Here is a 22,271-nt window from a genome sequence, read left to right as displayed (position 1 = left end):
CACGTGCTTATGGACAGAAAACCAATGGGTCTTATATTTGGGACCCATGCGCTTAAAATGGATCAGGTCGTACGCCCATTGCCATCCAGAAATGGCTACATGGAGTATTAATTTCGTATGATATAAGTATATAACTAGATCTGGCAAACGACCCGTTTGGAATCAGTCTCGGGTCAGATCAATTCGGTTCAGGTCATTTCTGGTCACCCCTACTTCAGGTCGGATATAGGTTTGGTCGGGTCCATTCAGGTGTCGGGTATAATTTGGTTTATGTATGGTCGCATCGGGTTTGGTTCAAGTCAACATTTTTGGTAATACCAGGTCAGTTCACATCGGGTTGGTTTTTTCGGGCTAGTTTGATTTTTTTGGGTGATATCATTTTTAGGTTAGATTAGGTCATGTTGTAGTAAACTAATATTTAACGATTTGGGTTAATTCGGTTCGTTTTTTTTTTGTTTGAGTGGATTCGAGTTCGGTAAAAGGTCACATCGCATTAAGTTAATTTCGAATCTATTTCGTTTTGGTTCAGATTATTTTCGGGTTTCAGGTTAAATCTGGATCGTCGTTTTGGTCAAAATTAGGTATCGAATCGGATAACCGGATTTGGGCTTTGTTTCGCCATGTCTACATTACATATAACCCATATATCAAACCAATATCATAAAGAATGTAAGCGCCTTAGTGAGACCATGGGCTTAACTTAACCTGCCCCATTACCGACTGAACAAAATCTCATCCCCTCAAAAACAAATTTATAGTATAGAGTTAGCATAATTTTTTTTTCTATAGTGTAAGTAAGTGTAGTGTCGGATTTCGGGTTTGCGTTCTTTCGGAGGATGGAGCGTCATCATAAACCGTTCGGCTAATCGTCAATGTTTGAAGTCTATTCATCAAGTTTACTTGGAACTGGGGCTGGGGTAGTATGAGGTTAGAGCGTAGTTTCATTGTACGTTCTATTCTACAAGAAGTATTTTATTTACCCGGAGTCATTGTAATCCGCCTGAGTTTTCTTTCCTTATTAAAAAAAAACAATTTTTTTTTATAAAATGTGACGTATGTATCACTTGCATATTATATCCACTAAAGTTCTAAATTTTCTTAAATGATTTTCTTTTCTATTATCTATTTCTAGAAAAGATCATCAAAAAAAAAAAAAAAAAAAGAATATATATCCATTTATCTAGCAAATATGACAATTCTTTTATAAAATTACAATTTTCATATAAAATGTCATACACGCATCGCGTACAATGCATAAGTACTTGTAAATTCATATAGCAATACAAACCACTTATAATATCTTGACATACAACATAGTAACTAGTAAAGATTGAGAACCTGTGTATGATAAGTCACAATTTCAAATTCCTTAATCTCTATTTATAAATTATAATAATGCCTCTGTGGCTCATTTGGGGAAAAATCTAGCAAACCAAAGCCTCTCAATTAAGGTTATTTATTAGGCACTTATATTCAAGGTTTTAAAATCATCCCAAGTTACTTTAAACTTAATTGCCATCTTCAGAACACTGCAATTTGAAATGATCAATTCCTAGATCATCAAGAGACCTGGAGAAGAAGTAAGTAAGAAGCTCTTCAAGTGTGAATTCCCTATATATGGGCGGATTTTCTTCAGATGTTAGTTCCGTAATCGGACCATATATCTTTTTAGATGAGAAAAAACCGTTGAAAAACAACGGAATAGAAATCCTTGGTCCAACATTTTTCGCAATCACTCTGTGATAGACACTCTTCAGCATGTCATTAGAAATAATCTGCATGCATAATTGAAAAACAAATTTAGTGTAAACATTAAAATAATCAACTTAAACTTTTACGTTATGTTTTGGTAGATAAAAGAATAGAAGGTAAGGCGGGGAAGAGAAACCAGGGGATTTATCTTCCTTTTTTTGGAAGGCCAGAGAAAAGATTTGGAAGGACAATGCAAACTCAGTTCAGCTCAGCTTGCATCTTCCTTCCCCTTACCTCGCTTCTTTTTCCTTTTTTCTCCTCCGATCCTCTCCATTTCTCTCTACGATAGCTATCCAAACATACTGTTAATTACGAGAAAGGGAAGAAAAAAACCTGAAGTGCATTTCCAATGTTAACAATCAAGGCACCAGTAATAGGCTCAATAGTAACCCATTTGTTTTCATGAAGAACTTGGAGTCCACCAATTTGATCTTGCAATAGTATTGTGAAGAATGAGATATCAGCATGTCCATTGATTCCTAAAGTTAGATGTGGCTCTGGACATGCAGGGTAGTAGTGACAAATTAGTCCCCAACCTTTAGTACTTTCTAGTTCTCCCAGATGTTCTGGTTTGAGTCCAAGACCCATTGATAGTAACATAAGTATGAGATCACCAAGCTTAAAAATATGGTTTACATACTCCAATATCACATCCCTGAAAAATAACAATTAAAAGTGGTAAGTTGTTAAAAGTAAATAAAACCACTATACTAGTATTATTGTTTTTGGTGCGAATGAGCCATAAGGGGATTATAAGTTACAAATAAGGGAAGAAGGATTAATTTGAGCCCGCGACCTATACATTTGTACACATAATTTCAGTTTTAACCTTTAAACCAAGAACTCATTAATTATAAAGCTAGTAATAATAGATCGTAATTTATTTTGATGATTTTTACTCTCATTTTACCTTCTTTACCTTTTCTTTTTATTTCTTAATAGTTATTCCTTTTAAAACCAGACCAGAAAAATTCAAATCAAACCAAATCAGATAATCTTCATTATTTTTTTTTATTGCAATATACCTTTAATTTCAATTTGCAAAAAAAAATAAATTAAAAATTAGATATTTGGAAAATACAAAGACAAATATAACAAAGCCTACTTGATAACTTTTTTTTTTTCTTGTACATTAACGGACAAACATGGTAAAACGTTAGTCAAATACTCAAATAAGGTGATCAAACAAGATTAGAAATTATTTTCAAACAAGACTAGCTTACACAACCAATTAGAAAATTCAGAGTAGACCAGATCACATTAGGTGAATACTTCCTCCGTTGCACAATAGATGTATCATTTTGACTTTCTATATTTAATTAAATGTTAATATAAAATTACAAAAATCAAATATTTTGAAGATATAAGTTAGGCCTTGTTCTTTTTGGCTTAATTTCAGTTTCAGGACTTATTTGACAGTTCATTTCAGTTCAGGAGCATCCAGTTCAGTTCAGTTCAGGAGCATTCAGTTCAGTTCAGTTCAGTTCAGGAGCATTAAGTTCAGTTCAGTTTAATTCAGTTTAATTCAATTCAATTTAATTTAATAATAATAATAATAATAATAATAATTATTATTATTATTATTATTATTATTATTATTATTATTATTACTAATATTACTTATATTATTATTTATATTATTGTATTACTTATTATTTATATTTATATTATTATATTACTTATTATTTATATTTATATTACTATATTACTTATTATTATTATTATTATTATTATTATTATTTATAACTAATTATTTATTAATTAATTTCGGATTATTAGTTATTAATTGTTTAGTTATTAGTTATTGAATATGAATTATTATTAATTATTATTTATATTTATATTTTAATGTAATTATTGAGTAATCAATTACTGATTATTATTATTATTATTATTATTTATTATATAGTTATTTAGTTATTAATTAATAATTATTCTTTAGTTATTAGTTAACATTTTTTTATTATTATTTATTATTTATTATTAATTATTTATTAATTATTATTTATTAATTATAAATTATTATTTATTATTTATTTTTGTTACTTATTAATTATTACTTATTATTTATTATTTATTATTGTTACTTATTTTTTTTTTATTATTATTATTTATTATTTATTATTAATTATTTATTAATTATTAATTATTATTTATAAATTATAATTTATTATTTATTATTTATTTTTGTTACTTATTAATTATTACTTATTATTTATTATTTATTATTGTTACTTATTATTTATTATTTATTATTAATTATTTATTAATTATAATTTATTAATTATTATTTATTTTTGTTACTTATTAATTATTATTTATTATTTTTACTTATTATTTATTATTTATTATTCATTATTTATTATTTATTATTTATTATTTATTATTTATTATTTTTATTATTTATTATTATTATTTATTATTTATTATTTATTATTTATTATTTATTATTTATTATTTATTATTTATTATTTATTATTTATTATTTATTATTTATTATTTATTATTTATTATTTATTATTTATTATTTATTATTATTATTTATTATTTATTATTTATTATTTATTATTTATTATTTATTATTTATTATTTACTACTACCTCCGTTCCTAAAAGTTCTTTACGCTTTCCGTTTTAGTCCGTTCCTGAAAGTTCTTTACACTCCTACTTTATTCCATTTTTACTCTTATTTGGCCCACCATAACTTACCTACTCACAATACTTTAATATTAGTTTTCACCCACTCACATTGTTGGACAATTTATAGCCACTCATTTTCCATTTGTTACCCCACCATCACATGTTCACCAAAATTCCTTAATTACCGTGCAAATAGTAACCGTAAAGATCATTTAGGAACGGAGGTAGTATTTACTATTTACTATTTACTATTTACTATTTACTATTTACTATTTACTATTTACTATTTACTATTTACTATTTACTATTTACTATTTACTATTTACTATTTATCATTTATCATTTATCATTTATCATTTATCATTTATCATTTATCATTTATCATTTATCATTTATTATTTATTATTTATTTCGGTAATATATTCTGTGAAGTTCAGTTCAATTCAGTTCAGTTCAGGAGCATTCAGTTCAGTTCAGTTCAGGGCCTTAACCCAACAACAATTGAAAACTCAAAATTTGTCTTTATGTATTACTAATAAATGTGATCAAAATTAGCAAATGAATAGTGTAAAAAATAGAATGTTGCATCTATTGTGAAACAGAAACATAATAAACTCTACTTATGTACTTAAGAGTTGTCAAAACGGTTACTCGAGTCGGGTCCGGGTCTGGTCATCTCGGGTCTCGGGTCATGATATGGTCGGGTCTTGTCGGGTCATTTTATCACCGAGTGCAAGTCGGGTTCAGGTCGGGTTCGGTCAGGTTGAAAATTTATCGGGTCATGTCGGGTTATTTTTCCATTTCGGTATAGGTCGGGTTCGGGTCGGGTTCGGGTCGGGTCTTTTTCTAGTCGGGCACAATTACGGGTTCGGATCTTAACGAGTCGGGTCAAGTTCGGATCGGATAATTACCGGGTCGGTTAAAATTCAGGTCGGGTTCATTATCGGACACGTGTTAAGACCGGGTACGATAGCTATCAGGATTAGTCAAGTTTTAACCTTATAATTAACTTTTATAAATTTGGTTAAATTTGGTTTCACGCTTTTCACTTGTTCTAGATTAGGTAATTAAAAAAAAAAATATTAACTTGATTTAAGTTATTATTTAATTAGGTAAATGACAAATCGGGTTGTCAACAGGTCATGTAAATTCAGGTAACGGGTTGTCACGAATTGAGTCAATAACAGGTTTCATCGGGTTATAATCGGTTTCGGGTTGACATCGGGTTGGATGTTAAATCGGTTCGGGTCATTTTTCGGTCGGGTAAGCTGACTTAGTTTTGTTATCGGTTATATTTCGGTCGGGTATCAGGTTCGGGTCCGGGTCATGCATTAACGGGTCGAAATCGGTCTTCGGTTTTAACGGGTTGGATACGGTCGGGTTACGGGTTTCCTATTTTAACAAAATTTCGGGTATCGGGTCGGGTCCGGGTCCTTAAAAATCCAGGTCATTTCAGGTCGGTTTCTCGGGTCGGGTCAGTTTTTGACAGCTCTAATGTACTTCCTCCGTTTTTCAATACTCGCAACGTTTGGATTTTTAACACTATTCATATAATCTACTTTGATTATTCTTGGTGTTTTTTATATAAGATAAAACATAGTCATGTGAGATCTTGTTAGATTCGTCTCAATGTGTATTTTCAAAATATCAACTTTTTATCATTTTTGCATAAAGAGAGTTTAAGATATAAATGAACAAAGTTGTGCATTGACATGCGTGAAACTAACAAACGTTGCGAGTATTAAAAGACGGAGGAAGTATGTAACAAAAAGAGAAGTCACTTACTTGCATATGGGAGGCAACTCAAGAGGATCAACTTCACCAGCAGTATATAAAGTGTTAACAAACAAACTATCCCTCCAATTTGCAGCATTTGAATCATACAAATCATGGTTAGAAAAATAAGCAACCTTCTTCGATTTGAAATCGCGACTATAGAACTTCTTCTTAGCCTCAACATCTTGTTCATGAAACATTCGAGTTCCATCAATCATATTTTCTAACAATTCCAAAGGAATCCCATGATTTACCACTTGGAAAAACCCCCATTTCTTTGATGCACACATGATTTCTTCTACAATCTTTGTCTTTCGATCGATACTTTCATTAACATGAGTAAAGTCTATGACGGGTACACTTATGTTTTGAGGACATGGACTAAAATCCTTGGATCGATCCTCGTGTGGCCGAACAAAAATGGTAGGAATACTTGTTGTTCCTGCATCGACTAGGCCTTTAACCCCGGTTTTTCCTTCGTCGAACGCCATGAGATCGGTAACTCGATCGTGACTAGTTTGTGTTTCAAGCATGGTTGTTCTGTTGCTCGTTGAGTTTTTGGTGGAAGAGCAAATTGAAATGGAGGTAATGTTAGAGTAAGAGTTAGCACAATTGCACTAAGACTCCTTTATATTGGCTTATAGATGCAACAAGTTGTGTTCTTTGATTGGCTATTGTAAATAATTAAAAAAGTTACCTTATTAAAAGTATTTTGTAGCACCAAATGATACATGTTTGTTTAGGTGCATAGTGCTCATGTATAATCCAACTTGCGTTAAATAATGTTTTAATTTAGTGAAAATAATTGTCCTTTCAACTAAAAGATTGAGGTTCAATCCCCATTAAAGACACTTTAAAAGACAATTTCTCTTACTATTTCACTACTCTAAAAGTATCTAACCCGATAAACAGAGTTAACCTTTACAAGATTCCTGTCTAATAGAACACTTCCTTTTACCTAAGAAAAAACAGGTATTTCGTGTTTTTTCACAAAGTAAATACTTTATGTATTCTAAGGGTTAGTGGATCATTTAGAAAAAATTGAAATTGGAGATTGGAAAGTACCACGTAATCCGGCGGCCCAATATAATACTACGGCTGCTCAGTACGAATAAAGAAAACGAAAAGTACCAATCAGTTAATTTCACATTAGTTGATTCTCTCAATTTTAATTTATCCATTATAATCAGGTTTTTATCAGATCAATTAGGTATAATTAAGTCCAATCAGGCATTCAGGTTTAATAAGTTCATGTTTCATCCGATGGCGAGAACGATCCTTAAAGACATAATGTGGTCGATGTACTACATCGGCTTCAATATTAATTTTTTTTGTTGAAAATGAGTAAGGAGGGCAATGCAAATTACAAATGAGTTTGAATACATGACCCATCATCATATACATGCCTTCAGTATAAGTTATTGTGATATCATGCATCTAGCGGAGTTAAATGGAGATAAGCAAAATTACCTAAAATACTTCATACTTACTCCGTTTCTTTTTGTTCTTCCCGTTTGAAATCGAGGAGGAAATTAAAAAAAATTGAAATCTTGTAGTCTTATTAAAAAAACCATAATGCATTTTCTTCTCTAGTCCTCTTTATACATCCTTTCCTTCTTTTCCGCCTTCATGTTATGATTTTATATCCTTTTCCATACGATTGATTTTACTTCGTATTTGTTTACGGTTCAATTTTATCACACTCCAAATGCATCATTTTTTTATTAATTTTTTTCAAAATTATCCATAATACATAGGTAACATGCCGCACGAGACAAAAACTAGTAACATTTATCATTGGACAATGCCAACAAATTATCTATTTGATTACATACATGCTGAAATCAAGATATATCTATCAAGTCTTCCGACTTCTTGAATATCAACTCCCTTCGTCTCTATTTGTTCTTCTTACTTTGACTTTTTTTATCTAGATATGAAGAATAAAAAGGACTAAGGGAGTACGAAAATTCATTGTCGTGATCAGAGTTTGAAATGGTCAATTCCTGGTTGATCAAGTGGTCTAGTGATGAAGTGGGTAAGGAACTCCTCCAAAGTAAATTCTCTATAAAGAGCTGGATTTTCTTTCGATAATAGTTCCTTAATTGGGCCATACAACTTCGGAGACGAAAAAAGGCCTTTCAAAAAGAAAGCAATAGAAATCCTTGGCCCAATACTTTTTGCAATCACTCTATGATATACACTTTTGAGCTTGTCATTTGATACAATCTGCACACAGATAATTCAAGTTAATACTTTAGTATGCAACTGCGATCGAAAATAGAAAAATGATACATACAAGTGATACACCACTTATCCTAGAACAATTTCAAACTTGACTCAGACTCGACTCGACTCACTAACATATATGTAACACCTCAAATCATCGTATATGCTAAATTAATGAAGAATGTATATTTGAGTGTCTCATATTATTCATGGACATACGCCTTTATTTAGAGTTGGACATGGCCCGGGCTGACAAAAGGATTGCCCAAGCCCGGCAAAGTCTAGCATAGCATTATCCCGTTGTAACCCTAGCACGACGAAAGAGGCAGGATGATGGGCTATGGGTCGTGCATGACATCATTTTAGAAAATTGGCACGAATCCGACATGAGCATGACGGGTTGGCCCACACATCGACATATTTGATTTTAATCAATTAATAAAAAGAACCTAAAATTAATATTGGAGCCCACTAGCACAATTCGGCCCAACACGGTATGTGAAACAGGCCGTGTATGAGCCACATTTATGGAAGAGAGACACAAGCCCGACACACACGACTTTCATTTGGCACGTTGTAGGCGCGACCCATTAGGACACGAAGCACGCATGGCCGACACATGGATCTACACGGCCCGACACGTGCCTATATAAACTAGATATTCTACACTTCATAGGTTTCTTATTATAGACTGATATCACATATCAATATAACATAACTCTATTGTCATACATGATATTCTATCATATAGGATAACTTCAACGGTATACTATGACAATGATTAGTTATTAACAAGGGAAACGGATCAAACCTGAAGTGCATCACCAATGTTGACAATCAAGGCACCCTTAACGGGCTCAACATTAACCCATTGATTTTCATGAAGAACTTGTAGACCACCAATTTGATCTTGTAGAAGTATTGTAATGAAGGAGGCGTCGGCGTGTTTGCTGGTGCCTAAAGTTAATTCTGGCTCTGGACACATTGGATAGTAATGGCAAACAAAGTTCCAAGCTTTTGTACTTTCCATTTGTTTTAGATAGTCTGGTTTTAGTCCAAGCCCAATTGATAACAACATTAGTATTAGATCACCTAGTTTAATGACATGGTCGATATACTCCACTATCACATCCCTGCAAATTAAATCTACATTTTAGCAACACGTTTCAAGAAATGAAAATAACCAAATGATTAAGGGCAACAACAACAAATGACTACTACTACTCCGTTTCAAAATGATCTTTACATTTTTCGTTTTAGTCTGTTTCATAATGTTCTTTACACTTTGTTTTATTCTATTTTCGAACATGAAAATTTACTACCTTACCATTCTTACCCCCACAATATTTACAATTTTTCATTCACTTTCTCTTACTTTATTCATTTTTTTTACGGTCATCTACATTTTTACACATTTCTTTACTTTTTCCATTTTCCTTATTACATTTTAACTAATTTTTCTACTTTTGTCTTAATATTGTGCAAATAGTAACTGTAAATATCTTTATGAAACAGAGGTAATAGTAGATTTTGGATCGATCTTTAATGTGCATTGGTGTCTTTTTATGGAGTGATATCGTTAATCTTTGACCAATTTGATTGAATTGAACTATCCTTTAATGAATGACCTAATTCTATTCAATCCAAAAACAAGTCCATCGAGGCTCTGTTCTTCCACCTTATTTTTAGTAGCCCACTGGTCTTCTTTTGGTCATCCGTCCATTCTACGGAGTCTAGAACTAGCAAAATGGCTACATATATTCTCAGAGTATGAAATCCTTGGCTGTGGTGGTCTAAAATTTCAAATTCAAATATCATTTGATATTTTAGATTTAAATTTTAATCCAATATGAAATTACTTATGTAAAAACGACCAATAAAAATCCATTGAAAAGTGATTTTCTCAGACACACCCGCGCACCAAGGCTAACACGTGTTTGTTATCTTGAACTCTCTCATGCTTGAAATAGACTTGAATTGTTTTTGACACCTAAGGGTTGTTCACTTGTTTTCATCTCATTATTCTGGACAAATCTGATTTTGCTAGCTTTTTCCAACTCAATCAAGCTTATCTAATTTCATTTCAGATCTTACTAATAAAATTTATATTCGTAGGATATTTTAATGTATTTATAAAATTCTGATTATGTCAGTTTTTAGCTCCAACTAAAATTAATTCTATCACTTAAAATTTTCCTCAATCTCTTTAACATTTCGATCAATGTCTAGGCCGGTAGGCTTAATTTTCAATTGCTCAAATTAATCAATACTTTAGCAAAAAATACAGTAACAAGATAACTAAAACAAAAAATAAAACTGGAAACGGACTATGATACCGAACGGCTCCGAATAAGTGGAAAAAAAAAAAGTTAATTAAAAAACTCACTTGCAAACAGGAGGAAGCTCATGAGGATAAACTTCACCAGTAAAAACAGTGTTGACAGACAAACTATCCCTCCAATTAGCAGCATTTGATTTATAAAAATCATAATTAGAATTAAACGTCACAATCTTCGACTTATCTCGACTATAAAACAATTTCTTATTCACATCGTCTTGCTCATGAAAACTTCGACCTCCTTCAATCATTCTTTCTAGCAATTCTACAGAAATCCCATGATTTACAACTTGAAAAAAACCCCATTTCCCTGATGCCGAAACAATCGATTTCGCAACCTCTGTTGTTGTTGCTTCGTTGGTATGATTATGAACATGAGCTAAATCTATAATGGGAACACTTAAATTTTTAGGACAAGTACCTAAATCTTTGGAACGATCCTCGAGTGGTCTAACAAATATATTGGGAATATTCTTTGATCCTTCATCAATTAACCCTTTAACTCCTGTTTTTCGTTCGTCGAACGCCTTCAGATCGTTTGTTCGATCATAATCTGCAGTTCTGGTTTTATTGAGAGTAGTTTGGATACTCATTTTTTTTTTGTTTCTTACAAATCTTTTGTTGAATTTTTTGATAAATGAATTTGTAATGGAGGAACATAGGAAATGGAGTTTTTATGACTTTGTTATCCAAATAAATGGATGAAGTTTATGAAATTTAATAGATTAGCTTTCAAACTTTAAGTACCAACTACTCATAATTTAAAATGAATATTAACATTATTGGTCTTGTTTGATGGCTAAAGTTTTTTTTTTTTTTTTTTTTTTTGGGAATGGGTGGGAATGAAGTACAAGCAGTATACAAATTATTTCCGGGTTAAGGAGGGAGATTTGAACATGAGACCAATTATTAATTAATATTATTTATTCTTTTTTATTTTATTATTTTCATAAGTTTGAGGAGTCTTGAATGAGTACGAGGGGTGAAGTGAAAGAATTAATTAAGTCTGAAAGGGTCTCAACAAGAATCTGATTAATTGAAAATAAATAAAAAGATGATGTGGAAGTCTTAGCTTATACTAGCGCTAATCTTGCTCTAAGCAATAGTATTCTGCAAGAATTTGTATCTTTAACGACAACTTAATTACGACGGGTTAAAAATCCCGTCGCAAAAACCTTTTGCAACGGGGTTAACAACCAAACAAAGACGGGAACAACAGTTGCAAATGTCTTTTACGACGAGTTAACGACGGGATTTTTCATTTACGACGACCCCTTTTATGACAGGTTCGCGACTGGAAATCCCGTCATTAATCAACGATTAATGGCCTTCAACGACGGGATTTCCCGTCGTGTCGTTAATGGTACAAGTATTAATGAACGGAGAGATCGGAGTAACGAACAATTTGCACTTAAAATTTTGTGAAACTACTCTTAATCAAATAGTTGTACTTTTGAAATCCATCTAGAAGCTACCTAGTAGAATTAAACAATACATGAATAAAATTGACTAAGCTAAAAAGTATATATACCCCCTTGCATAAAACTACAATAAACATCATCTACTAGTAGTATTGTAGTCCCTTGTGTAACAAATCCCACGTTCTACAATCAATGCATGATCTATTGATCTCCCCATAAAACACACAAGATCGATTCTATGCTAGAATCAAACCTTCATTTTCTCAAACAACAAAATCATGATAAACTACACAAAACTTGTTGTTATCCCACTTTATGGACTAACGACATAACCGTTCTAACGTTTGGTCATGTCGTGTCAGCCAGGTCATATCGTGTCGCAGGTAAACACAGCTCCAGGGAGATACGTCCGACGTAGCATCATACAACGAGGTATAGCCGACGAAGGACAGGCGACAAAGTACAAGCAACTGAGACGCGTCCTCGAGAAACGGGCTGATGAAGATAAGTTGACCTAAAGCCCATGATAGGCAGCGCCGTCAAGCTAGCAAGAACGAGTCCAAGACTCACGCGAGAAGCGCGGAAGCAGTTGAAGGCTGAAGAGACGTGTGATGAAGATACTCCTATCTTTGTGGGATTTTCTCAACCGATTAGACCGTTGAGAATACCCTATAAAAGGACGAAGATAATGATAAGCAAGCCACGTTCACTCAAGCACCGAAACTCTTAAGTTATAAACTGTTTCATGATTCATTATTGTACTTGAGATTTTAGTTATCGATTCTCAGAAAGAAAAGCATACACAATCATATAGAATACTTAGTGGATTGATAGCCTCATAGCTATCCGCGGTTTTTTACCTTGTTCCTGGGTTTTCCGCGTCAACACTCCTCTGTGTCGTGCCTCTTTATTTGTGTCGTTGATTCTTTGCTTAGTTAGTGTCGACCCTAGCCGAAAGTCGCCCCCATACGAATTTTGGCATAAACAGTTTGGCGCCGTCTGTGGGGACATTAACTAGGTTTTACACAAAAGCACCCCTCTCACCATGACCACTGGAGAGATGACGATCGCAGAGATGAAGGCGGCTTACGAGAAAGCCCAAGCCGAACTAGCCCAAGAGAGGGCATCCAATGAAACCCTCCAGAAAGAGCTCGAATCTGTAAAGAGCAACAAGCACCAGTCCCGCTACAAAGGTGGGAAGCCAAAAAAGCTAACGTTCGAGATGCCCGATGACTTTGAAGACGTGACCGACGATGAGGAGGAAACCCGTGAGGAAGAAGACAAAGAAGCTCCCGATCCGGTGACCCAACGCCTGAACAAGATGGATGCACGCATGACAAAGCACTATTCCCGCCTGATGAAGTTGATGACCAGGTTCCCCGGGGCACCTACACCAGTGGAGACCGAGCCGACCGACGGATATGCCGCGTCGCCGTTCTGCGAAGCGATCGCTAGAGTGACAGTTCCGCACACACTCCAGCTCCCAACCTGGACCACCCTGTACGACGGGACATCCGACCCCTATAGGCACGTCAACTTCTACAAGCAGCGCATGTGGCAGATCGGGATTCCGCACGACCTAGTGGAACCTGTTATGTGCAAATCATTCGGCGGCACCCTTGATGGAGCAGCTTTGGAATGGCTCACGAACGTCCCTCCCAGATCCATCTCCTGTTTGTCCGACCTCATCAACGCCTTCTATCAACAATTCGCCAGCAGTCGCCAGTTAGAAAAACAAACCAGTGATCTCTATCGGTTGGTTCAAGGGCCAACCGAGTCGGTACGCGATTATTTTAACCGTTTTATTGTGAAAAAATTGGTATAAAAAATTGTGATGTCAGGACTGCTATTGAGGCGTTCAAGAGAGGCCTCATCCCCAATTCGGAGCTATACCGGGAAATAACCAAATACCCCTGTGCAACTTTCGAAGAGGTGCGATCAAGGGCCACCGCCCAGATGCGAATCGAAGACGACGAGGTTATCCGAACAGCATCTCAACGATCGACGGGGGGCAGCAGCGACAGAAGATCGTACACCCCAAGGAACAACAATTGGCGACACCAACCGTATGTTCGGCAAAACCAGGTACAAAGTGTCAATCAGTATTATGATACTAACAATGTTTACAGGAACGAGCGGGTCGAACACCCCAACATCTCCGACTACGGCTTCAACGTCGACATTGGAGGTGTGGTGAACGCCCTTCAAAATGTAGGTGGAACAGTCAGATGGCCCCGGAAGAACGACAGACCGGACTCCATGAAGGACATGAGCAAATGGTGCGACTTCCACCGCGACAACGGACACACAACCGAGGAGTGCATCTCCCTCCGAAAGGAAGTCGCATACCTCCTGAAACGGGGGCATCTAAAGGAACTGTTGAGCGACAAGGGAAAAGAAACATTTTCCAAAGAGCAAACCACCCTGCCCGGCCCAGCGACAAGCAGCGAGCGACCAGACCCACCACCGTTCAATAAAGTGGTAAATGTTATTTCCGGTGGTTCAGATATTTGTGGACTAACCTCTTCTGCAGCTAAAAAAATTAACAGGGGAGAATCTGAGACCGTAGAAGAGGGACAAACCGAAGACGAGGTCGCACTACACAGGTCCCTGACCGCAATGGCTATTACTTTCGACGATTCAGATTCTGTAGATACACAGCGGGAGCACCACGACGGGTTGGTAATATCGCTCCCAATAGGGAACGCATTGATCAAAAGGATACTGGTCGACAACGGAAGCTCAGCCAACGTACTGTTCTTGGAAGCACTACAAGAAATGGGATTAGAAGAGAAAAACATAGTAAGGAGATCAACAGTCCTGGTAGGGTTCAGTGGGGAAGCACTACGGACGGTAGGAGAGATATCGCTGCCTACATACGCAGAAGGCGTCAACATGATGACCAAGTTCAACGTCGTCGATTGTCCATCAGCGTACAACGTCATCCTAGGACGACCATGGATCCACAAAATGAAGGCAGTGCCATCAACATATCACCAATCAATCAAATTTCCAACCAAGTGGGGGGTCATGGAAATCAAAGGGCAGCAAAGGGATGCGAAGAAATGTTACGAGACAGCACTGAAACCATCCAAGTCACCCATCTAGCAATTACAGCCAGGGTCGACGTCGGACGACCCCGACGACCAACAAATCGACGAGATAGTACTAGACCAGACAAAGCCAGACCAAGTCATAAGGATCGGAGCCTCACTGCCTGACAACATCAAAAGTCAGATAGTGTCGTTTCTAAGAGAAAACTCGGACTGTTTCGCTTGGTCACACGAGGACATGACAGGAATTAGCCCAGACGTGATTACCCACAAGCTCAACGTCGACCCCAGCTTCAAACCGGTAAAACAGAAACGACGTAAGTTCGCACCCGAAAGGAATAAAATCATAGACGAAGAAGTACAAAACCTGATAGATTCAGGGAAGATCAGAGAGGTCAAATATCCAGACTGGTTAGCAAACGTCGTCGTCGTCAGCAAAAAGAACGGAAAATGGAGAGTCTGCATCGACTTCACAGATATCAACAAAGCTTGCCCCAAGGACCCATTCCCTCTGCCGCACATCGACGCCCTGGTCGACGCCACAGCCGGACACGAGCTACTCACATTCATGGACGCCTACTCAGGATACAACCAAATCCTTATGCACCCAGACGACCAGGAAAAAACATCTTTTGTAACGGATAGAGGAATTTATTGTTATAAAGTCATACCTTTTGGTCTTAAAAATGCAGGTGCGACGTACCAAAGATTAGTCAACAAGATGTTTAAAGACCAACTCGGAGACACAATGGAGGTATACATTGACGACATGCTGGTGAAATCGAGGAAGGCTGACGATCACGTGGAACACCTACGACAATCCTTCGACATACTAAAAAAGTACGGTATGAAACTTAACCCGACTAAATGTTCTTTCGGAGTGTCCGCAGGAAAATTCTTAGGTTACATCGTCACCCAACGAGGAATCGAGGCCAGCCCCGACCAAGTGCGCGCGATCATCAACATTCAATCCCCGCGGAACATAAAAGAGGTACAACGCTTGACAGGGAGAGTGGCGGCACTGAACCGTTTTATATCACGGTCGTCGGACAAGTGCCGATTATTTTACGACGTCCTACGCAAAAACAAGGGGTTTAACTGGTCCGACGACCACGAAGCAGCCCTGCAGAACCTCAAAAAATACATGATGTCGCCGCCCCTCCTATCCAAGCCAAAAGAAGGAGAAGTCTTACAACTCTATTTAGCCGTTAGCTCGACGGCAGTGAGCGCGGTCCTAGCTCGAGAAGACGAAGCACAACAACTACCCATTTATTACATCAGTAAGTCACTACTGGAAGCAGAGACCAGGTATTCCTCCCTCGAAAAACTCGTCTTAGCACTCGTTACCGCAGCCAAAAAACTAAGGCATTATTTTGAAACTCACCAAATAGTGGTGATGACTAACTATCCAATCAAGTCTGTGATGCGTAGGCCAGAACTGACAGGTCGAATGGAGAAGTGGACAATGGCACTAGGAAGGTTCGACATCAAGTATCAACCAAGGACGGCTGTAAAGTCGCAGGCTCTAGCAGATTTTGTGGCAGACTTCAGCCCCGACTTAGAGAGAATAGCAGACGACGAAGTCAAACTCATCAACAACATAGAAGAAATATGGACACTCTTCGTCGACGGCTCATCTAACTTTCGTGGTGCAGGTTTAGGCGTCGTACTGAAGTCACCACAAGGGGACATGATAGCACAGGCAATCTGCTGCGACTTCAAAGCAACTAACAACGAAGCAGAATACGAGGCGCTAATCGCCGGAATGACGTTAGCTATGGAATTAGGGGCAAGCGGACTCAACATCTTCAGTGACTCACAACTAATCGTCAACCAGATTAACGGCGACTACGAAGCTAAAGACCTAAAAATGACCTTGTATCTCGAGAAAGCAAAAGAGTTAACTTCCAAATTCAAACCCTTCTCCATCAAACAAATCCCAAGAGACCTAAACACGCAAGCCGACGCCCTTGCCAACCTAGGATCCGCACTCAGAAAATCACCATTCTCGACCATACCTCTAGTGCACCTACTATCGCCCGCCGTCGAAAAAGACATACCACAAGACGCCAGCCTCGTCCTATCAACCTTAAACACAGACAGTTGGACCAAACCCATCTTCGATTACCTAAAGCACGAAACTCTACCCGACGACAAGCTAGACGCCAGAAAGATACTTTTCAAAGCTTCACGATATGTTATTTTGCAGGACGTACTATTTAAGCGATCAGCAAACGGAATGTTGATGCGATGTGCCGAAGAGATCGAGTGGGAAACGCTATTGAAACAATACCACGAAGGAGAATGCGGAGGACACGAAGGAGGACGAAGCTTATCAACCAGAATCAAAAGAAATGGATACTATTGGCCAACAATGCTTAAGGACGCCATGAGGTACGTATCCAAGTGCGACAAGTGCCAACGACACGCAGGTATGACACATAAACCATCCGAATTCTTGCATCCAACCCTAACTCCGTGGCCTTTCATGAAATGGGGGATGGACATCGTTGGCAAATTGCCCGTCGCCCCAGGACAAAAGGTCTTCATGTTAGCCCTAACAGATTATTTTTCCAAGTGGATAGAAGCAGGTGCGTTCCAACAAGTAAGGGACAAAGAGGTATGCTCGTTCATATGGACTAACATAATATGCAGGTTCGGAATACCGTCAGAAATCATCTGCGACAACGGATCACAATTCATCAGCGACAAGACAAGAGCTTTCTGCAAAACATGGAACATCGAGCTAAAGACGTCGACGCCCAGATACCCCCAAGCAAACGGACAGGCGGAATCCAGCAACAAAACGATCATCGCGTCGCTGAAAAAGCGGTTGGACGACAAGAAGGGGCGATGGGCAGAAGAATTGCCATCCATCCTATGGGCCAACAGGACGACGCCTAGGACGGCGACGGGACAGACTCCCTTCTCACTCGTTTACGGGTGCGAAGCGGTACTTCCCCCTGAAGTGACGCTGCCCAGTGCACGATATGGACTCATGACGCCAGAGCAAAACGACGTAGAACTCAGCGAAAACCTCGACAACACAGAAGATCTCAGGGAAGCAGTATTGATAAGGATGGCGTCACAGCAACAAATCGTGGCAAAGTGCTTCAACAAAAATGTCAAAGTGAAAATGTTCAAAGAAGGAGATTGGGTACTGCGCAGAGTATTTCAAAACACGAAAGAATTGAACGCGGGTAAGTTAGCACCAGCTTGGGAAGGACCGTACTTGATCGACAAAATCGTCGGAAAGGGGGCATACAGACTCATTACCAAAGATGGCAAGTCGGTCCCCCGAAGCTGGAACGCAACACATCTTAAACTCTACCATTTTTGAAATCTCGTCGTAACCAATTTTATCAGTCGCCGCATCGTCGTCTTTACTTTTCTTTATCGTTTTATTTTAAAAACCATTACTGACTTAGGCATCGGAGGGCCGTTGGCATCCCCAACGGCCAATCCTCCTAGCGACCCCTGTTTTCTTTTGCAGAATGCAAGACGCACGACGAATGACATCCACAAGCAACAACGTACGACTCAGAGCGAGACCGCAAGAGACAACGAAGTAACAACGCAGGTATGATTTTACACATCAGTCGGTTCAATACTTATTACTTGCAAAGCATCTGCTACACGAAACTAAGACATCAAAACGCAACGGGATAACCATAAAGAAAAACAAACTTAACACACACGACGCGCGACCCCTAAGGCCACGACTTCCGAAATTTCAAACACTAAACATTATCCACACACAGCGTCGCCACTACCGACGACGAATAAAAACATTCCAAACACAAAAACAAAACACAAGTCATCCAAACCACCTCGTCGCCGCCATCGACGACGAGTAAAGAAGTTCACCAACAAAACACAAAAACCAACAGAAAATTCGAAAACTACAAACTATTACATCCCTTCTTCCTGAGTAGAGACCACGACTTCCTGCTCCGGCTCTTGCTCTGGGGGCACGACTGGCACCTCCACCGACGCCACGTCCACCGTCTCGTCTTGAGAAACGACGGCAAGGGCCTCCTCTTCGCACCCAACAGCTAAAACCTCCCCCTCTTGGTCCGGAACAGGCGCACTCACCACCAACAAAGCCGCATCCACCTCCGTCGCCTCAGTACTAGCAGTGTCAGCCGTCTTCGCCAACTCCTCCGAATATACCACGGGCACCGACAGGTCAGCCATGGTACCGCCATTAGCCAGATAGTCATCCACCTCCTTTTGACACGGCCAAAGGCTAGTCTCCCCAATCAGGCAGGAATACATCATCTGCGCCCGCGTCCTCCATATAGCAAGAGCCTCGACGTCCTTCGCCTCCTCCTGCAGGGCGTCGTACAAGCTCCTCAATCCATCCAATTCCTCTGTCGTCGAGGTCAACTCCTCCTTCACTTTCTCCAGATCTTTAGCCACGTCGGCTAACTGCTTATCCTTACCTTTCAATTGATCACCCTTGGCCTTAATCACCGCAGCAAGATCCACGACCTTCTTCTCAGCAGCTTTCCACTTCGCTTCCCACGACGCGGCCGCCTTCTTCGCCGTCGCCGTCAGCTGCCTTGCATTCGTCACCTCGTCGCACAGCAACGAACACTGCCTACGTACAGCCAAGGCAGCCTGCGACGCCTGCGCAAAACCAATGCCAAAACAGATTTACACAACATACGCCTTTCACAAACAAAAAAGAAGAAAAAAACTAAATAAAACTCACCCGCAGACTAAGCTCAGCGGCGTCCGACGCGACAGGAAGAGGATCCACCTCGTGGTATCGTCGATACGTCGTAGGCAAGATCAAGCGATCAGCGAAAGGCCATATAACCGACGCCTCTTCATCACCCAAGAAGCTTGGGGCAAAGTGATAACCGTATCCTCGACAGGATCCGTCTCGACAGGTCGCTTCTTGGCCGACGAAGTAGACACTTTACTAACGTCGACAGCAGCAGACGACGCCTTGAACGGCTGTGAAGGCGACGACGAAGCAATCGGATGAAAGCCTTCGGCTCCTATGACGACAGGCGTCTCGGCCATGAACCTATCGCAGAAAACCGAGGTACAACCGTCATACCTCGTCCACCAGAAGTCGAGGACGACCTAAGTCGCTTCCTTGCACGCTCCTGAATCTCGCTCTGAGACATCCTCGACACAGGCCGAGACGAAAGAGTATGCTCTACACCCAATACAAAAAATAAAGGTCAAACATTATCCAAAACAAAAACAAAAATATATACAAACCCCGAAATAAACAAACGACAAATACCTGAGTTGTCAGCCATATCACCTACTTCACCTTCGGCGGACGACGAGTTTGCCACTACCTCCTCAAGCAAATCCAACCTTTTCCGACGACGAGTCAGTTGACCTGATCCCTCGTCTATCTCCTCCTCCTCGGCGACGTCGCCTGACCGGTCCACCTCCTGCTCGTCTAAAAACTCTCCGTCGCGACTGAAAGACCTATCCTCGACAGAATAACCCAAGAACTTCCGATACTTATCCTCAGAATCAGCGTTCAACTCAGTCAACGACGACGCCTTGACAACTGCAAAACAAAACCAAGTAAGGCGACGTTCAGTAAAACGACGAGAAACAAAGATAAAACGACACATTTACCTTCCATCGTCCATCCCTCGACCAGAAACCGCCCTTTATCTCCCAGAGAATCTTTGCCTACAAAGACAAAACGACTCTGCCAACCCCTGTCGTTCACACCTAAACCAACACCTAAGTTCGTCTTCCCCTTCTTCGTAACCAAGGTATACCTACAACACTTCTGCAGTGCTAGGTCGTAAGAGTACATCAAATCAGACAGGTCAAACGGCGTACGCCAGTTCGCAGTAACTCCATGCACCACCGTGAAAACCCGCCATATCTGGGGCATCAACTGACCCGGACTCAAATGGAAAACCTCGATAAAGGACCTAACTAGAGGAGTGAAAGGAAATTTGAAGCCAATTGTGAACGGATACTCATACATAACCACATACCCCTCTGGACAGTCAAAGGCTTCCTCATCCGAGCCGGGAATCTTCACTTCCGCCGACGGCGGCAAACCAGCAAGTTCAACAAAAGCCGTCGGATCCACCACAGTAGAATATATCGGGTTAAGGGACTTAACCCGAGTGGAACCCGACTCCCCCTTTCCTCTCGCTACAACCGACTTAGATCTACCCATCTCACTTACAAAAATCTACAAGGAAATCGAAAAAGAAAGCAAATTTTACCTGAAAATCGAACAAACTCAGTGCGAAAATCGACTTCGCTTTCTCCCTCTTCTCTCTCCTGCTTTCGGATCTAGAAATTTTTTGAAAAACTTGGTGTGAAGAACTTTATTGCATGTCGTGAATTGGTATTTATTACTCTAGAATTTTGAACGGTTTTATCCCACGAACTAGGCAGTTGAAGACGGTTTTTTAATTTGAATTGTTTCTTTTGCTTTGTGTGACTCCGCAAATTCACAATTGGGGGCAAACTGTTATCCCACTTTATGGACTAACGACATAACCGTTCTAACGTTTGGTCATGTCGTGTCAGCCAGGTCATATCGTGTCGCAGGTAAACACAGCTCCAGGGAGATACGTCCGACGTAGCATCATACAACGAGGTATAGCCGACGAAGGACAGGCGACAAAGTACAAGCAACTGAGACGCGTCCTCGAGAAACGGGCTGATGAAGATAAGTTGACCTAAAGCCCATGATAGGCAGCGCCGTCAAGCTAGCAAGAACGAGTCCAAGACTCACGCGAGAAGCGCGGAAGCAGTTGAAGGCTGAAGAGACGTGTGATGAAGATACTCCTATCTTTGTGGGATTTTCTCAACCGATTAGACCGTTGAGAATACCCTATAAAAGGACGAAGATAATGATAAGCAAGCCACGTTCACTCAAGCACCGAAACTCTTAAGTTATAAACTGTTTCATGATTCATTATTGTACTTGAGATTTTAGTTATCGATTCTCAGAAAGAAAAGCATACACAATCATATAGAATACTTAGTGGATTGATAGCCTCATAGCTATCCGCGGTTTTTTACCTTGTTCCTGGGTTTTCCGCGTCAACACTCC

At 38.9% G+C, this 22,271-nt stretch overlaps 4 protein-coding genes across 4 annotated transcripts; 1 reads left to right on the top strand and 3 right to left on the bottom strand.

Annotated features, from left to right (window-relative positions):
• Positions 1 to 1,196: 1,196 nt before the first annotated feature.
• LOC110802009 (1-aminocyclopropane-1-carboxylate oxidase homolog 1-like) lies at positions 1,197 to 6,788 on the bottom strand. Its single transcript, XM_022007436.2, has 3 exons — positions 6,177 to 6,788; positions 2,086 to 2,407; positions 1,197 to 1,775 (listed from the first exon to the last, which is right to left on the bottom strand). The coding sequence occupies exons 1-3, from the start codon at positions 6,698 to 6,700 to the stop codon at positions 1,509 to 1,511; spliced, it is 1,113 nt and encodes a 370-aa protein (XP_021863128.1). The 5' UTR covers positions 6,701 to 6,788; the 3' UTR covers positions 1,197 to 1,508.
• A 1,151-nt stretch (positions 6,789 to 7,939) lies between these two features.
• LOC110802037 (1-aminocyclopropane-1-carboxylate oxidase homolog 1) lies at positions 7,940 to 11,459 on the bottom strand. Its single transcript, XM_022007472.2, has 3 exons — positions 10,783 to 11,459; positions 9,208 to 9,529; positions 7,940 to 8,396 (listed from the first exon to the last, which is right to left on the bottom strand). The coding sequence occupies exons 1-3, from the start codon at positions 11,325 to 11,327 to the stop codon at positions 8,151 to 8,153; spliced, it is 1,113 nt and encodes a 370-aa protein (XP_021863164.1). The 5' UTR covers positions 11,328 to 11,459; the 3' UTR covers positions 7,940 to 8,150.
• Positions 11,460 to 13,200: 1,741 nt separating this feature from the next.
• LOC110802019 (uncharacterized) lies at positions 13,201 to 15,263 on the top strand. The gene is made up of 2 exons (XM_022007446.2): positions 13,201 to 13,910; positions 13,997 to 15,263. Exons 1-2 carry the CDS (start codon positions 13,201 to 13,203, stop codon positions 15,261 to 15,263), a joined length of 1,977 nt encoding a protein of 658 aa, XP_021863138.2.
• A 4,954-nt stretch (positions 15,264 to 20,217) lies between these two features.
• LOC130469464 (uncharacterized) lies at positions 20,218 to 22,127 on the bottom strand. Its single transcript, XM_056838797.1, has 2 exons — positions 20,472 to 22,127; positions 20,218 to 20,381 (listed from the first exon to the last, which is right to left on the bottom strand). The coding sequence occupies exons 1-2, from the start codon at positions 20,815 to 20,817 to the stop codon at positions 20,218 to 20,220; spliced, it is 510 nt and encodes a 169-aa protein (XP_056694775.1). The 5' UTR covers positions 20,818 to 22,127.
• Between the last annotated feature and the right edge of the window lie 144 nt (positions 22,128 to 22,271).

This window comes from Spinacia oleracea, chromosome 3 (assembly GCF_020520425.1).
Source record: "Spinacia oleracea cultivar Varoflay chromosome 3, BTI_SOV_V1, whole genome shotgun sequence".
In the NCBI taxonomy this organism is placed as follows: Eukaryota; Viridiplantae; Streptophyta; class Magnoliopsida; order Caryophyllales; family Amaranthaceae; genus Spinacia; species Spinacia oleracea.
The sequence above is the reverse complement of the archived record's forward strand: the minus strand, read 5'-3'. Positions and strand labels throughout refer to the sequence as shown.

What these genes read in the sequence shown, in the direction of transcription:
- LOC110802009 (XM_022007436.2), bottom strand. Translation starts at nt 6,700, where the DNA reads ATGCTTGAAACACAAACTAGTCACGATCGAGTTACCGATCTCATGGCG. An exon ending in GAGTTGCCTCCCATATGCAA is followed by an intron (nt 2,408 to 6,176) that starts GTAAGTGACTTC and finishes GTTATTTTTCAG; the next exon opens with GGATGTGATATTGGAGTATG. An exon ending in ACATTGGAAATGCACTTCAG is followed by an intron (nt 1,776 to 2,085) that starts GTTTTTTTCTTC and finishes TTATGCATGCAG; the next exon opens with ATTATTTCTAATGACATGCT.
- LOC110802037 (XM_022007472.2), bottom strand. Translation starts at nt 11,327, where the DNA reads ATGAGTATCCAAACTACTCTCAATAAAACCAGAACTGCAGATTATGAT. An exon ending in GAGCTTCCTCCTGTTTGCAA is followed by an intron (nt 9,530 to 10,782) that starts GTGAGTTTTTTA and finishes TTTAATTTGCAG; the next exon opens with GGATGTGATAGTGGAGTATA. An exon ending in ACATTGGTGATGCACTTCAG is followed by an intron (nt 8,397 to 9,207) that starts GTTTGATCCGTT and finishes ATCTGTGTGCAG; the next exon opens with ATTGTATCAAATGACAAGCT.
- LOC110802019 (XM_022007446.2), top strand. Translation starts at nt 13,201, where the DNA reads ATGACCACTGGAGAGATGACGATCGCAGAGATGAAGGCGGCTTACGAG. An exon ending in CAAACCAGTGATCTCTATCG is followed by an intron (nt 13,911 to 13,996) that starts GTTGGTTCAAGG and finishes TTGTGATGTCAG; the next exon opens with GACTGCTATTGAGGCGTTCA.
- LOC130469464 (XM_056838797.1), bottom strand. Translation starts at nt 20,817, where the DNA reads ATGTGTCGTTTTATCTTTGTTTCTCGTCGTTTTACTGAACGTCGCCTT. An exon ending in TGATATGGCTGACAACTCAG is followed by an intron (nt 20,382 to 20,471) that starts GTATTTGTCGTT and finishes TATTGGGTGTAG; the next exon opens with AGCATACTCTTTCGTCTCGG.